Source organism: Lepus europaeus, chromosome 1, assembly GCF_033115175.1.
Source record: "Lepus europaeus isolate LE1 chromosome 1, mLepTim1.pri, whole genome shotgun sequence".
Lineage (NCBI taxonomy): Eukaryota > Metazoa > Chordata > Mammalia > Lagomorpha > Leporidae > Lepus > Lepus europaeus.
Genome location: NC_084827.1, coordinates 36,638,410 through 36,656,179, shown reverse-complemented (window position 1 = coordinate 36,656,179; position 17,770 = coordinate 36,638,410). Strand labels below are relative to the sequence as shown.

Here is a 17,770-nt window from a genome sequence, read left to right as displayed (position 1 = left end):
AAAAAATTAATTAATTTTTTATTTGTAATTTCCTAGTGGATAGCTACTTTTAATTACAGCCTAATTGGATTTTGCTGTTTTGATTCTTTGTATTACAATTATAATAACATCCTTTCTAACAAACATTTATTCATTTTATTTGAAAGAAGAGTGAAAGGGGAGGAGGGAAAGAAAGGAGGAAAGGGGAGAGGGGAAGAGGGAGAGAGGGGAGAGGGGGAGAGGGGGAGAGGGATGGAAGGGGAGAGGGGGAGAGGGAGGGAGGGGGAGAGGGGGAGAGGGATGGAAGGGGAGAGGGGGAGTGAGAGAATCTTTCACCCACTGGTTCACTCCCCAAATGGCCACAAAGGGCAGGCAGGGATGAAACAAGCCAAAGTCAGGAGCCTGGAAGTCCACCCTGGTTTCCCATGTGGGTGGTAGGCACCCTAGCACTTGGGGGCAATTTGCTGCTGCTTTCTCAAGCATATCAGTAGGGAGCTGCATTGGAAGCAGAGTAGCTAGGACTCAAACTGGCACTCAGGTATGGCATTCTTTGCATTGCAGGTGGCAGTTTACTCATTGTACCACAATGCTGGCTCTGATAACATCTAATAAACTACACTTTCTTGCTTTTATTGAGAACACATGCTATAGAACCACTCATTTTCCAGATGGCTTTAAAATTTTTCTAATTTCTGACTCATTGCCTACTAATTGTTATAAACCATTATACTATTTTATATTAACACAACTAATATTGTAACAAATAATGTAATAACTGAAACAAAAAAATGTACTTACTCAGTTATAAATTCAGGGTTTGTAAAGCTGAGGTTGGTTAAATGACCTTCAAGTTTAGAAGAGTCATGCGTATTTAAGGCTGGAGTGGTCTTAGAAGCAAGTACAGCTCTTCTTTCATCTTTCTCAAGTGCTTTTCTCTTCCCACCATTTTGGAAATATTCTCTGCAAACACTACAAGTTAAAATAAAGCTACATTTTAGAATAATAGGCATCAGTGTAGAAAAATAGAAAAATAGTAATCTTTTATATAAAGATGGGAAGCTTTCCAATTAAAGATTCCTATTTTCAAAGTGTTAAACAGAAGTATGTGTGAGCACCTTACAGAAATACTTAGTAACCAAGAATGATCATGGATTATGTTTAATAAGTATGTAGTTCAAAAGTACAGATATGCCAATATGTATTTTACTCAATTTCATTCTTAACTAAAATTTAAGTTCCTCCAGCAATGCCTAGATGAAACTTCACTATTCAGTTACAGCATCCAAAAAGAATAGTAGTCACAGTTGTTTTTGAGGTTCCTCAGGGTGTCAACATATTCAGGAGTCTTTTTATTTGCTTTGAGAGAATGGCATAAAAATCTATTTCAGGTTAAAAAAAAAAGGCATCCTTATCAGAAAGGTATAAATTCAAAAAAGACAGAAATTTGAACATGAGTAGTTTTTAATAACATCTAGAATTTATTCCTGCCGCCATCAAAAAACCATTACTGCATGTCACAATTCATATACAATTTATATACAGATTTTTTTAAAGATATGTCATTTTAAGTCCAGATAAGGTGCTGTTCAAAATTAAACTGATGACTGGCACATACATATTTTTCTTAGTATTTATAATATACCTAATATAATTATAGGATGACTACAGTAGTGTGCCATAACCAGAATATGTAATAGGACAACAAAATGCACCAAAGAATCAACGTAGGGCCAGCATTGTGATGTAGCAGTTTAAGCTACCGCCAGCTTGTGGGCATCCCATGTGGGCACCGGTTTGAATGCTGGTTGCTTCATTTCTGATCCAGCTACCTGCTAACGTGCCTGGGAAAGTAGCAGAATATGGCCGAAGTACATAGGCCTCTACACCCTTGTGGGAGACCTGGAAGAAGCTCCTGACTCCTGGCTTCAACCTGGCCTAGCCCTGGCCACTGTGGCCATTTGGGGACCAAACCAATGGACTGAAGAGATCTCTCTGTCTCTGTCTCTTCCCTCTCTCTTTCTCTTTGTAACTCTGCCTTTTAAATAAAGAAATATTTTTTAAAAAATCAACTCAAATATTAGCTGTTTTAGCCAAGAAACTTAAAGGGAAAAAATTAGTTAAACATAGCTGTGGTCCTCATACTCAAAATGTCAGAAGACACACACATTTGAAAATAATTGGTAGGCTTATCAAAGCTACTTAAAGTGAAAGATGATAGAACTTGAATAAATTTTCTTTCTTTTTAGATTCTTAATTCTTAACATAAACTACATTATTGTTATAAAAATAGCTCATTCTTTAAAACAAAGTTAGACTACTTTTCTCCACAAATACTGCTTGATGAAGGTCTAAAAACACACGGCAGCAAAAAAATTGAAGAATTCATTTAAAATAGGTTTAAGCAAGCAGAACTATGGTCTGAGGGTGTAACACCCACTTCTCTCTCATACTTTTAGGATACCATTAATTCAACTTCTGTTTTCCTTAGTTCTTATTTTATGTAAAACTTCTTAAACTTATCCTCTGTAGATTCAGTTTAACTCTTTATATGCAGGAATTGAAACCCATTCATCATTAATTAAACATTTATCTAGTTTCTATCAGGTGTGGAGGCACATAGGTAATGGAAAAACAAACTGAAGATGATATGGACACTACCCTCAAGAGGTTCAGAGTAGTGAAGGAGACAAATAATTATATGAGTATACCACAAAAATCTGAGAGAAAAGGGAATTAAAGGATAATGTGTATTTTCTACAAACTATTTGGAAAGTATTCTTATAAAGAAAATACAACTAATACAAACGGTTTTGTAAATGGAATATCTAAACCAATCTAAAATCACTGATATGATCTGATTTTAGAAAGCTGAACAGAAATAAATAAGGCAAGGAAGATTGTTAGTTATGGAGGAAAGTGCTTTCCAGGCAGAGTATGGATGTGCAAAGGCATGGGGAAGAACAGCAAAATGGACTGTGCAGAGGTTTGCCTCAGCTGAAGGGATGTGAAGTTTATAGTACAAGGCAGAAAATACACAGAAGGAAGGACTTATACATGATAAGGTCCTAATATCAGCACACATACAGAAAGGAAAGGTAGCTGGGTTAACACTGGAGAAGTAAGCTAGCTTCAAATCACATAAGACCCACAATTTAAAACTGTGGCCTTTACAAATCTAATCTGTGACAGAAACCAGTTTAGTGGTTGTCTATAGAGGGGATGGGGCTAAGTGCAAAAGCGTACAAGTGAGCTGTCTGAAGTGATAGAAATCTCTTAGATCTTGATAGTGGTAGTGGCTACGTAACCATAAAGAATTATAAACACAATCTGAACATGTGTACATTTTATTGTACATAAATTATACCTAAAGTTGAAAAAAGTATAGCTTTTATCAACTTGGAACTAAAATAACGCCTAAACTACAGACATTACATTTATACTAAAAATAATTCTTCCATTATATAATGTTTCACTATGGTATGAATTACAAAGTAAAATACTTGCTCACCTTGTTCTTGAATCATAAGAACTGCAGTTTTATGTGGTCCAATTTAACAGTTGTAAGAAATTTGTTAGTAAAGTACTTAAAGGGCTAAAACTCCACGTTATCATAGGAAAACAGCCATCTAAATTCCAGCCTCACCAAATACCCTCCAGAAAAATAAATTCATTAAAGAGAATAAAAGCATTTACAGTTTATGTCTATAGCATAAGTAGGAAATAGAGAATAACACTTCATTTTACATACAATTGGGCAAATAAAATCATCCAAAATACACAGCACAGTGTAAAAGAGAAGAAGGTATAAGGGGGTCTTAGAGATAGCAAAATCAGTTAACACCAAGATTCACCACCAAGAGAGGGTCCAACACCAAGTACAGAAATGCGAACAAAAGATTTGAGACCTAGTTAATCAAAGTATCTGCCACTATGTTTGAAAGAAAGGAGTCTAGAAGGAAAGGAAGCTACTAAATGTGAGTTTCAGCAAGACAGTGTGTGGGAAAGGGGAGGCATTTCTGGATGCAAGGTGATAAAGGGGGAAAAAAATGAAGCCATTAAAGATTAGAAGCCAATTGAGATGTCATCATTCAGATAAATATCATTTATTAAAATGAACTCTGCATTTGTACTAATCAAATAGGACTTTGGGGAATTAAATAATGGGCTAGTTTTGTAGCATACAGGTTAAGCCATGGCTTTTGATGCCAGTATCTAGCTACTCTGCTTCCACTCCAGCTTCCTGCTAATGCACCTTGGAAGACAGCAGATAACAGTCCAAGTGCTTGGGCCCTTGCCATCCATATGGGAGATCTAGATTAAGTTTCTGGCTCCCATCTTGCTCAGGGGACTGAACCAGTGGATGGATGATATTTCTGTCTCTGTCACCTTTCTCTGTTGATCTAACTTTCAAATAAATAAGTAAAATTTTGAAAGAAAAATGTTAAAAAAAATAAATCATTGATTTTATATCCTGCTACTTTGCCAAACTCTTCGATGAGTTCCAGCAGTCTCTTAGTAGAGTTCTTTGGGTCCCCTAAATAAAGAATCATATCATCTGCAAAGAGGGATAGTTTGAGTTCGTCCTTCCCGATTTGTATCCCTTTAATTTCTTTTTCTTGCCTAATAGCTCTGGTAAAACTTCCAGAACTATATTGAATAGCAGTGGTGAGAGAGGGCATCCCTGTCTGGTACCAGATTTCAGTGGAAATGCTTCCAACTTTTCCCCATTCAATAGGATGTTGGCCATGGGTTTTTCATATATTGCTTTGATTGTATTAAGGAATGTTCCTTCCATACCCAGTTTGCTTAGAGTTTTCATCATGAAAGGGTGTTGTATTTTATCAAATGCTTTCTCTGCGTCTATTGAGAGAATCACATGGTTTTTCTTCTGCAGTCTGTTAATGTAGTGTATTACGTTGATTGTTTTGCGAATGTTGAACCATCCCTGCATACCGGGGATGAATCCCACTTGGTCTGGGTGGATGATCTTTCTGATGTGTTGTTGCATTCTATTGGCCAGAATTTTATTGAGGATTTTTGCATCTATGTTCATCAGGGATATTGGTCTGTAATTCTCTTTCAATGTTGCGTCTCTTTCTGGCTTAGGAATTAAGGTGATGGTGGCTTCATAGAAAGAATTTGGGAGGATTCCCTCTTTTTCGATTGCTCTGAATAGTTTGAGAAGAATTGGAGTTAGTTCTTCTCTAAATGTCTGGTAGACCTCAGCAGTGAATCCATCTGGCCCTGGGCTTTTCTTTGTTGGGAGGGCCTTTATTACTGTTTCAATTTCTGTGTCAGTTATGGGTCTGTTTAGGTTTTCTATGTCTTCCTGGCTCAATTTAGGGAGGTTGTATGTGTCCAAGAATCTGTCCATTTCTGATAGATTTCCCTGTTTGCTGGCATACAGGTCCTTGTAGTAATTTCTGATGATTCTTTTTATTTCTGCGGCGTCTGTTGTTACGTTTCCCATTTCATCTCTGATCCTATTGATTTGGGTCTTTTCTCTTCTTTTTTTAGTTAGTTGGGCCAATGGGGTGTCAATTTTGTTTATTTTTTCAAAAAACCAGCTCCTCGTTTGGCTGATTTTTTGTAATATTTTTTTGGATTCGATCCTGTTGATTTCTTCTCTGATTTTAATTATTTCTCTTCTCCTACTGGGTTTGGGTTTGGTTTGCTGCAGATTTTCTAGATCCTTGAGATGACTTGAAAGCTCATCTATTTGGTGCCTTTCCAATTTCTTGATGTAGGCACCTATTGATATAAACTTTCCTCTTACCACTGCTTTTGTTGTATCCCATAGGTTTTGGTATGTTGTGCTGTTATCCTCATTTACTTCCAGAAAATTTTTGATTTCTCTTTTAATTTCTTCTATGACCCATTGTTCATTCAGGAGCATGTTGTTCAATCTCCATGTGTTTGCACGTGCTCTAGGGATTCCTGAGTTGCCAATTTCCAATTTCATTCCTTTGTGGTCTGAGAAGCTGCATGGTATGATTCTAATTCTTTCGAATTTGCTGAGGCTTGCTTTATGGCCTAGTATGTGGTCAATCCTAGAGAAGGTTCCATGTACTGCTGAGAAGAATGTAAAGTCCTTAGATGTAGGATGAAATGTTCTGTAGATATCTGTTAGATCCATTTGGGCTATAGTGTCATTTAAATCTACTGTCTCCTTGTTGATCTTCTGTCCTGTTGATCTGTCTATCTCTGAGAGTGGAGTATTGAAATCCCCCAGTACTACTGTATTGGGGTCTAAGTCTCCCTTTAAGTCCCTTAACAAGTCTTTTAAATAAGCTGGTGCCCTGTAATTAGGTGCATATACATTGATAATTGTTATATCTTCCTGTTGAATGGATCCCTTAATCATTAAATAGTGCCCCTCTTTATCTTTCTTAACAGTTTTTGTGGTAAAGTTTATGTTGTCCGATATTAAGATGGCTATGCCCGCTCTCTTTTCATTTCTGTTGGCGTGGTATATCTTTTTCCAGCCTTTCACTCTCAGCCTGTATGGATCATTGCAGGCAATGCCACAGCTAAGGAAGAACTTCTAAAATCAATCCCATTCACAATAGCTACAAAAACAATCAAATACCTTGGAATAAACTTAACCAAAGACGTTAAAGATCTCTACGATGAAAACTACAAAACCTTACAGAAAGAAATAGAAGAGGATATCAAAAAATGGAGAAATCTTCCATGCTCATGGATTGGAAGAATCAATATCATCAAAATGTCTATTCTCCCAAAAGCAATTTATACATTCAATGCAATACCCATCAAGATCCCGAAGACCTTCTTCTCAGATCTGGAAAAAATGATGCTGAAATTCATATACAGACACAGAAGACCTCGAATAGCCAAAGCAATCCTGTACAACAAAAACAAAGCCGGAGGCATCACAATACCTGATTTTAGGACATACTACAGGGCAGTTGTTATCAAAACAGCATGGTACTGGTACAGAAACAGATGGATAGACCAATGGAACAGAATAGAAACACCAGAAATCAATCCAAACATCTACAGCCAACTTATATTTGACCAAAGATCCAAATCTAATCCCTGGAATAAGGACAGCCTATTCAATAAATGGTGCTGGGAAAATTGGATTTCCACGTGCAGAAGCTTGAAGCAAGACCCATACCTTTCACCTTACACAAAAATTCACTCAACATGGATTAAAGACTTAAATCTACGACCCGAAACCATCAAATTATTAGAGAGCATTGGAGAAACCCTGCAAGATATAGGCACAGGCAAAGACTTCCTGGAAAATACTCCAACAGCACAGGCAGTCAAAACCAAAATTAACATTTGGGATTGCATCAAATTGAGAAGTTTCTGTACTTCAAAAGAAACAGTCAGGAAAGTGAAGAGGCAACCAACAGAATGGGAAAAAATATTTGCAAACTATACTACAGATAAAGGGTTGATAACCAGAATCTACAAAGAAATCAAGAAAATCCACAACAACAAAACAAACAACCCACTGAAGAGATGGGCCAAGGACCTCAATAGACATTTTTCAAAAGAGGAAATCCAAATGGCCAACAGACACATGAAAAAATGTTCAAGATCACTAGCAATCAGAGAAATGCAAATCAAAACCACAATGAGGTTCCATCTCACCCCGGTGAGAATGGCTCACATTCAGAAATCTACCAACAACAGATGCTGGAGAGGATGTGGGGAAAAAGGGACACTAACCCACTGTTGGTGGGAATGCAAACTGGTTAAGCCACTATGGAAGTCTGTCTGGAGATTCCTCAGAAACCTGAACATAACCCTACCATACAACCCAGCCATCCCACTCCGTGGAATTTACCCAAAGGAAATTAATTTGGCAAATAAAAAAGCCATCTGCACATTAATGTTTATTGCAGCTCAATTCACAATAGCTAAGACCTGGAACCAACCCAAATGCCCATCAACAGTAGACTGGATAAAGAAATTATGGGACATGTACTCCATAGAATACTATACAGCAGTAAGAAACAACGAAACCCAGTCATTTGCAACAAGATGGAGCAATCTGGAAAACATCATGCTGAGTGAATTAAGCCAGTCCCAAAGAGAAAAATATCATTTGTTTTCCCTGATCGGTGACAACTGAGCGCCAAAGGGGAAACCTGTTAAGTGAAATGGACACTATAAGCAACAATGAACTGATCAGCTCCTGTCCTGACTTTAGATGTACAATGTAATACTTTATCCTTTTTAGTATTTGTTGTTGTTGTTGTTGTTCTAGTACTACTGGTTGAACTCAGTAATTAACACACAATTATTCTTACGTGTTTAAATTTTAACTGAAAAGTGATCCCTGTTAAATCTAAGAGTGGAAAAAGAGAGGGAGGAGATGAACAATTTGGAACATGCTCAATCAGACTGGCCGCAAATGGTGGAGTTAGAAATGTGCCAGGGGATTCCAACACAATCCCATCAAGATGGCATGTACCAATGCCATCGCACTAGTCCAAGTGATCAATTTCAGCTCACAATTGATAGCTCTGATAGGTCTAAGAGTCAAAGAGATCACACAAACAAGTATCTGCTAATACTAACTGATAGAATCAAAAAGGGAGAGAAAGATCCAACATGGGAAGTGGGATACACAGCAGACTCATAGGATGGCAGATGTCCTAAACAACACTCTGGCCTCAGAATCAGCCCTCAAGGCATTCAGATCTGGCTGAAGAGCCCATGAGAGTATAGCAGGCATGGAAAGCCAAGATATCATGGGAAAAAAAAAAAAAAAGACCTAAATGAATGATCTCTGTGAGTGAGATCCCAGTGGAAAGAACGGGGCCATCAAAGAAGGAGGTACCTTTCTCTGAAGGGAGGAGAGAACTTCCACTTTGACTGTGACCCTATCGGAATAAGATCAAAGTCAGCAAACTCTAAAGGCTTCCATAGCCCTGGCAACTCATGACTAGAGCCTAGGGAGATTACTGACGCCATGAACAGGAGTGTCAAATTGTTAAATCAGCAACAGGAGTCACTGTGTACTTACACCCCATGTGGGATCTGTCCCTAATGTGTCGTCTAAAGCGAAGTGATGCTATAACTAGTACTGAAACAGTATTTTTATACTTTGCGTTTCTGTGTGGACACAAACTGATGAGGTCTTTACTAATTATATACTGAAGTGATCTTCTGTATATAAAGAGAATTGGAAATGAAAAAAAACAACCTGGTGTTAAAATGGAAATGGCATAGAAAATTAATTAATTTGAAAAAAAAATTATGTAGGATCTCTGTCTTTAATGTGCTGTACATTGCTATTTAATGCTATAATTAGTAATCCAATGGTAGTTTTTTCACTTTATGTTGCTATATGGGCAAAATGTTGAAATCTGTACCTAATATATACTAAACTGATCTTCTGTATACAAAGAGAATTGAAAATGAATCTTTACATGAATGGAAGGGGAAAGGGAGCGGGAAAGGGGAGGGTTGCGGGCGGGAGGGAAGTTATGGGAGGGGGGAAGCCATTGTAACCCATAAGCTATACTTTGGAAATTTATATTCATTAAATAAAAGTTTAATAAAAAAAAATAATAAAATAAATAAATAAATCAAAGCAAGCTACCCAAACCCCTACCCATACTCTTACAGAAACCGGAACATACTCAAATAGAGAAAGTACATAAAACAAACACTAATAAACCCAGGCAACTATTGACTTTTCAGTGACTAAAAATTCTCAGAATCACAAAAAAGTCACAAAACAGAAGAAAACTTGAACATTTCAATGTTAATTATAAATCACTTTGTAAACAACTGCAGATATGAAAGAACACTTCAAATCTGAAATTAAAAGTTAAAGAGCTAAACAAACAGTGAGACAGTCTATGTTCATGGAGACTCAGAGATTCAATATTGCCAAATGTCATGTCCTTCTCAACTTTATCGACAGATTCAACACAATCCAAAGTCCTGGAAAGTTATGTTGTGGATATTAATAAACTGATTCAAAAGTTTATGTGATTTATTAGGGTTCTTCAGAAAAACAGAACAGGATATATTCATATCTGAAGGACCAGGAAAGCTGGTGATGCAGTTCCAGTTCATGTTCAAAGGCTTGAGAGCCAAGAGGAGTCAATGGTGTACATCCCAGAGGGGAAGAGATGACTGATGTTTCAGCTCAAGCAGTCAGGCAGAAGAGAGAGAACAAGTTTTCACTTTATCCAGCTTTCTGTTCTATGCAGGCATTCACTGGATTAAATAATGCCTATTCACATTGAGGAAAACAATGTGCTTCACTCCCTATACCAATTCAAATGTTAATCTCATCCAGAACTACCTTCACAGATACATCTAGAAATAACATTTAGCCAAATTTCTGGGCACCCTGTGATCCAGTTAAGTTGTGACTAATATTCACTAACACTCCCTAACACACAACATTAACTATCACATAAGCAGAGGCAAAGACCCAGAACAGCCAACATAATATTGTAGAAGAATCAGTTTGAGGACTAACATTATTGTTTTCAAAACTTACTATAAAGCTACAAAAAAGCAATATGGAACCAGCAAAAAAAATAGGTGAATAGATCAATGGAAAAGAATAGAAAGCACAGATAAAGACATATAACAATATTCATAGAGTCACCTGATCTTTGACAAAGGAAAACATTTTCAAGAAGTTGTACTGGGACAACTGGACATCTACAAGTAAAAAAAAAAAAACTGAATTGAGACACAGATCTTATACCATTCCCAAAAATGGATGACAGACCTAAATGTAAAACACAAAAGAACAAATATTTAGAAGATGTTTATTAATTTGAAAGGCAGAGCAACAGAAGAGAGACCTTCCGCCAGCTAGTTCACTTCCCAAACAGTCTACAACAGCTAGGCTAGACAGGCTGAAGCCAGTATCCAGGAATTCAACCTGGGTCTCCAATATGGGTGGCAGGAACCCAAGCAGAACCATCATCTGTTGCCTACCTGCAGAATAACACAGGAGAAAATCTGGATGGCCCTTGATGTGATAATTTTGAGATACAATACTTATAGCATTACCCAAAGAAAGATTCAATAAGCTGGACTTCAGTAAAATTAAACTTTTCTACTCTGTGAAAGACACCATCATGAAAATAAAGATTTAAGATACAGACAGGAAGAAACTATTTATAAAAGACACTCATATGATAAAAGAATGCTTATCCAAAATATATAACTCTTAAAATTCAATATGAAAATGACCCAATTAAAAAAGGTAAAAGATATGAACAGACAACTCACCAACGAAGATAATACAGTTGTCAAATAAGCATATGAGGGGCCGGCATTGTGTTGCAGTAGGTTAAGCCACTGCATGTAACACAAGCATCCCATATAAGCACAGAGTCCCGGCTGCTCCACTTCCGATCCAGCTCCTTACTAATGTGTTTGTTAAAGCAATGAAAAATGACCCAGGTCCTTGGGTCCCTGCCCCATATTGGAGACCTAGATGGAGTTTCTGGCTCCTGGCTTCTGCCTGGCCCAGCTCTGGTCAGATGGAAGATTTCTCACTGTCTCTTCCTCTCTTTCTCTCTGCCTTTAAAATAAATGAATAAATCTTCAAAAAATTAGCATATAAACATATATTCTACATCATGTTACTAAGAAAAGCAAATTAAAACAACAATGAAGTACCATTACGCACCCAGGAGAAAGGCCAAAATCTAGAACACTAACTTTATCAAATGTGCCAGAATATGGTATGACCAAAAAAAAAAAAAAAAAAAAAAAATCACTGCTAGTAGTAATGCAAACTGGTATGGTCATTTGGTCACTTTCAAAGACACAGGCAGTGTTAAACGAAACTAAACATACTTTTAACATCCAACCCAATAATCATGCTTCTTGCTGTCTATCCAAATGAGATGAAAATTTATCTATACAAAAACCTGAATATAAATTTCATAGTCAAAGCTGCTATAAGACATGAAACATCTTGATGGAATCTCAAATACATATTACTAATTGAAAGAGGCCAATCTGAAAAAGCCACAGACTGTGTGGTTTCAATTATATGACATTCTGGAAGAAGCAAACTATGAAGACAGTAATAAAATCAGTAAATGCTGGAAGGTATGAAAGAAGATTTTTAGGGCAGTGAAAATACTCTGCATAATACCATAATGTTAGACATATATTACCATACACGTTTTCAAAACTCAGAATGCACAACACCAAAAATGAATTCTAATGTAAATCACAGACTTCAGGTGATAATAAATATGTCAATGTAAGTTCAACAAATGTAATAAATGTACCACTCTGGTGCAAGACATTGACAGTGGGGGAGGCTATGCATGTGGGAGAACAGGGTATATGTAAGAACTCCATACTTTCTACTCATGTTATTGTGAACTCACTGCTTTAAAAATAGAATCTATTTAAAAGAAAAACTTGGAGTAGATAATATGTAAGTCTGATGTACTACATTTAAAAGCACACAAAATTACTTATGTAATATCCATGTTAATAATGCTTACCTTGAATGCAATCACAAAAACAATCACACAAATCCAAACTGAGAAACAGTTTATAAAATTCTAACTTAAACAAAAGGGACACAGGGCCAGAATTGTGGTGTCTAGGTAAAATCTCACCTGTGCTGCTGACATCCCAACTGGACACGGGTTCAATTCCCAGTTGCTTCACTACCAACTCAGCTCCCTAACATACCTGGGAAAGCAGCAGAAGATGGCCCAAGTACTTAGGCCCCTGTACCCATGTGGGAGACCTGGAAGAAGCTCTTGGTTTCTGGCTTTGGCCTGGCTCAGCCTAGGCCACTGTGGCCATCTGGAGTGAACCAGCAGACAGAAGACCTCTCTCTGAAACTCTGCCTTTCAAATAAATTTTTTAAAAAAATTTTAAAAAAACAAAAATAGAGCTATGTCATAAATTCCAAATAAATATGGTAGAGAATTTTTCTAAATTAAGAGATTAAAGATGATAAACAACTAAGTGCAATGAGCTATCCCTGATGGGATTCTAATCCCAAACAACACCCACATATATCTTACAATGAAAAGTGGAGAATTTGATTTTGGACTGCATATTAGTAAAGAGTGTTACATCAATGTCAAATTTGAATGTAATACTTGTGGTTATGCAGAAGTATACTGAAGTATTCTGGAGTACAAGTCTAAGGATTTTGGCAACTGATTCCTAAATAGTTTGGTAGTGTCCAGTGGGAAAAGGATATGGGAAGGAGAACGGGTAGTGGAGATTCAAAATAAGACAAAATACAGAAATAGTTTTTCAGAAACTGAGTCAAGAATTTTATTTTTTTAAAGATTTATTTATTTATTTATTTCAAAGTTACCCAGAGAGAGAAGGTAGAGAGATAGAGAGAGGTCTTCGATCCGCTGGTTCACTCCCCAATTGGCTGCAATGGCTGGAGTTGTGCCGATCTGAAGCCAGGAGACAGGAGCTTCCTCCTCCTGGTCTCCCATGCAGATGCAGTGGCCCAAGCATTTGGGCCATCTTCTACTGCTTTCCCAGGCCATAGCAGAGAGTTGGATCGGAAGTGGAGTAGCTGGGACTTGAACCAGTGCCCACATGGGATGCCGGCACTGCAGGCGGCAGTTTCACTCGCTGTGCCACACCACCAGCCCCGAGTCAAGAATTTTATATCCAAGCAAGCTGTGCATCTTGTTACAAAACTATTAAGTTATTCTTAAGCAAGAACTCGGGAAACATCATAATTGAAAGCTTTTTCAAAAGAAATCTACTGGAAGATGAATAACCATAGGTGATTGAGAAATATTGGTGAAGAGACTGGTAACAAATAAAAAGCATTATCTGAATACAAAAGGACACTTTATAATGCTGAAGCCCACAACCGCCAATGAAGATAGAATAGTTATGAATATTTATGTGCCATTTATCACAGCAGCCATATTACAAAACAAAATTCTGTGAGATGCATGGTGAAACAGACACACAACAATAAGGAATTTAACTCAATCAAATGAATGAAAAATAATTAAAATTACAGAAGTCCTAAAGAATATATTAAGGCTTATCTTATTGTTAAAAGATGTAGCACTTGAATAGAGTATTGCTTCTTTTCAAGTGCTCATAGAGTTTCACAAAAATTATCATATACATGTATTAAGTCATAAAAGAAAAACAATACAGGAAAATTATGCAATCACCAAAAAATAAAATTTGAATATTAAAACAAAAAATTCCATTCTACCTGCAAACTAAAAAAAAAAAAAAAAATACATTAAATAACTCTGAAGCCAATGAGGAAATACTAATAAAATTACAAATTTCTAGAACCATACAAAGTACTCCCCATCAGAATTTAAGGAATGCAACTAAAATGATTACCTGAGATGCTTTTAAATTTATATCAACACAAATAGAGGAATAAAAATGAATAAAACTGACATCTAACTCAAAAGATTAGAGAAAGTAAAGCAAAAGAAAGGAGGAAGAAATAACCTTTAGGACAAAACAAGACCAAAAATACCGTTTCTTTAATCTACATAACTTTTTTTATAGGAAAACATTCTAAATATAGTATATAGAAATACAGGAACATTTATTAAATTTGACTCTGGTAGAAATGAAAAGTTTAATTGGGGCCGGCACTGTGGCATAGCGGGTAAAGCTGCTGCCTGCAGTGCTGGCATTCCATATGGACTCCGGTTCAAGTCCCAGCTGCTGCTCCACTTCAGATCCAGCTCTCAGTAATAGCCTGGGAAAGCAGTAAAAAATGGCCCTGCACCTGCATGGGAGACCTGGCTCCTGGCTTCAGATCAGCACAGCTCCGGCTGTTGTGGCTAATTGGGGAGTGAACCAGCAGATGGAAGTCCTCTCTCTCTCTTTCTCTCTTTCTTTTCTTCTCTCTCTGTGTAACTCTGACTTTCAAATAAATTAATATTTAAAAAAAAAAGAAATGAAAAGTTTAAATAAAACCAAAACCCATATATGAAATAGAGAATGATCAGGGTTACTTCACCAAAAAGCCAGTCCAATGAGGAATTCCAAGTATTCAAAAAACTAGGCAACCCTTGTATTACTGATTTTTTTTTTTTTTAAGTTTTCTGTACCTTATGCTTTGAGGTCTTGAGAGAATGGGGGGCAGTTCATTTAAAGACCCTTCACCCCTCCTCCTCCTCCTAGGGTTATTTCTTGAAGAGAGTAGACAACTTAATCTAAGAGCACCTTCTCATATGCAAGCCAGCCACTTCTTTTATATAACTCTTGTATAGCTAGCTAATAATTCCCTCATACTAAATCAACCCATGACCACATACCAAATAGCTAAAGATATCCCCATTTGCACCAAACCCATATAAATTACCGTGAAATGAGTAAAGCACAGCTCTGCAACAGACAAAAGGATTTAGCCAAATGAAGTGGAGAGGAAGAAATAACACTGTGCATTCACATATGATTGATGGACATCCAGACAACCCAAAGGAATCAACCATAAACTAAACAAACAATGGAATTAATTACAATGACAGGATATAAAACATAAAAATCCAAAGGATTCTTCTAAATAGAATACTTGTATATAATGGAAAGGAAGATCACATTAACAACAACAACAACAAAAAAGATACCTAGTAATAAACACAAGAAATGCAAATAATCACCACATTTTTTTGTCTTTAAAAAGTCCATGGAAAATTTGTATTAGGAAAATTATGCATGGATTCCAAAACATTTTGCACCAAAATAAATTCACCTTTGAATTCCATCTAGCCATCAACTTTCTGAAGTACCCTCATACAGAAACCCTCACAATACTATGACTCAAAAATAGAATACAACAGGGGCAAGTGCTGTGGCGTGGTGGTTAAAGCCTCCTGCCTGCAGTGCTAACATCCCATATGGGCACCAGTTCGAATCCTGACTGCTCCTCTTCTAATCCGGCTCTCTGTTGTGGCCTTTGAAAGGAGCAGAGGATGGCCCAAGTACTTAGGCCCCTGCAGCCACGTGGGAGACCCAGAGAAAAGCTCCTAGCTCCTGGTTTCGATCAGCCTGGCAGGGTCCATTGCAGCCATTTGTAGGAGTAGGCCACGATGGGAGACCTCTGTCTCTGCCTCTCTGCAATTCTGCCTTTCAAATAAATAATCTCAAAAAAAAAAAAAAAAAGGTAGAATAGAACAAATGTAAAACTGTATCTTTTCCATGGATAGGTTGACTCAACATTACAAAAGGTGCCCATTTTTTTCAGTTTGTAATAAAACTAATGTCACTGTAATAACATTTTTAAAATTTAGTTTGCATGAAATCATGTGTGTATTTTCTCTCCCTCTAATATTTTTATGTACATATGGAGAAATCCACAACCAGTAAGAATACCCAGAGAAAGAAGAATGGTGTACATATGTGTGTATGTGTGGAAGGCAGATGCTACAGGACATCACTACAGTGTTGGGAAATGTGTAACCAGAGGAAATAATTAGATCAATGCTTTACAACAAACAATAGATTTGAATTCCAAACAGGTCAGAGATCTAAATGTAAATCATATAAATACTAGAAGAAAACAGGAGTGAATAATGAATAGAAACTCCTATAGTATAGGAATCAGGAAAGCTTTTCTAAGATAATCAAAATCTAGAAGTAATAAAGAAGACTGATTTGTCTGATTTTGCAAAAACAAACCTTCTGCAAAACAAAACCTACAAGACAAAAGACAATAAATAAAGGCAAAGGCAAAGGGCAGAAGAAAATTCTAAGATGGCTAAATAGAAGTCTCACTCCCCTTAGCCACAGAAAAATACCAAAACAATGAAGGAAAGACTGTGTTTCCAGGGGACTGATTAAGAGAAATTTTCAGTAGCAAGGTGCTAAAACAGCAAGAAGTGACAGAAAACAAATATACCACCACCGCAGTTTCTACATCACCAGCTCCTGGCCAGGGGATGCCATCTTACCAGGGAAAGCTAAGAAGGTCCACAGCCACCAGGGACTGGCGACCCTAACTTCAGAAGAATTTCACAGTCTTCACTGAATTCAAATCCAGCCAACAGAGTTGACTGGGGTCTGAGTGACTATTTTCCTCTGAAAAAGGAACCCATACTGCCTCCCTTACCCAAAGTGCCAGACTCCAATCTGCTGCTACCAGAAGCCACAAAGGGCAGAGATGGGGCATCTTCCAAGGGCAGAGAGCAGACCACCTGCACCCTGCAGCTGTGGGAATTCTGGGCACCAGTCCCAGAGCCACAATCATTCACTCTGCATAATCCAGGGACGCTCCCCTCAGCTTCTTCAGGATAGCACCAGCCCATACCCAAAAAGAACCCATGAGGACCAGACCTGAGGAAGGCCCTTCTGTATTTCCTACCTCATAGTCCTAGGTGTTGGGTGCACAAGCCCTAGCATCACCCTTGCATGCCATGTAGAAACTAACAGCTGTTCCTTCTGTTCCTTGCAGATCTGAGACTGCTGATTTTGGTTCTGCAATCTCTGGAGTAACTTATATTCATCTGCAGTACCTGGAGAGCCTTCTCTATATTCCACTGCTTTAAGCTGTGGCTGCCAGTCCACAATCCCTAACAAAACTGGTTCTCAATATGTAAGACCTGGAAACAATCCCACTCCATCCCATGGAAACAAATTTGTGACTATTAGTACTAGATTCTTCAGATTCACCAGATTCTACCCTACAGGATTTAGGAAAGAACCTATCTGCATTCCACCTCTCTGGACTTAGACCAGATAGTGCAAAATCCCCAGTAGATCTGGTAGTCACTTGTAGGTTCCCTTTGTATTTTCCAGTTCTGAGATTAGTGTTTTTGGTGCTGTAAGCTCCAACCACAGT

General features: G+C 37.5%; 1 protein-coding gene across 1 annotated transcript in view; it reads right to left on the bottom strand.

Annotated features, from left to right (window-relative positions):
* The window catches only part of BMT2 (base methyltransferase of 25S rRNA 2 homolog), a 126,488-nt gene that overhangs the window by 82,255 nt on the left and 26,463 nt on the right, over positions 1–17,770 (bottom strand). The window contains 1 exon segment of the mRNA XM_062208953.1: positions 778–948. Coding sequence (XP_062064937.1) covers positions 778–948 — 171 coding nt within the window.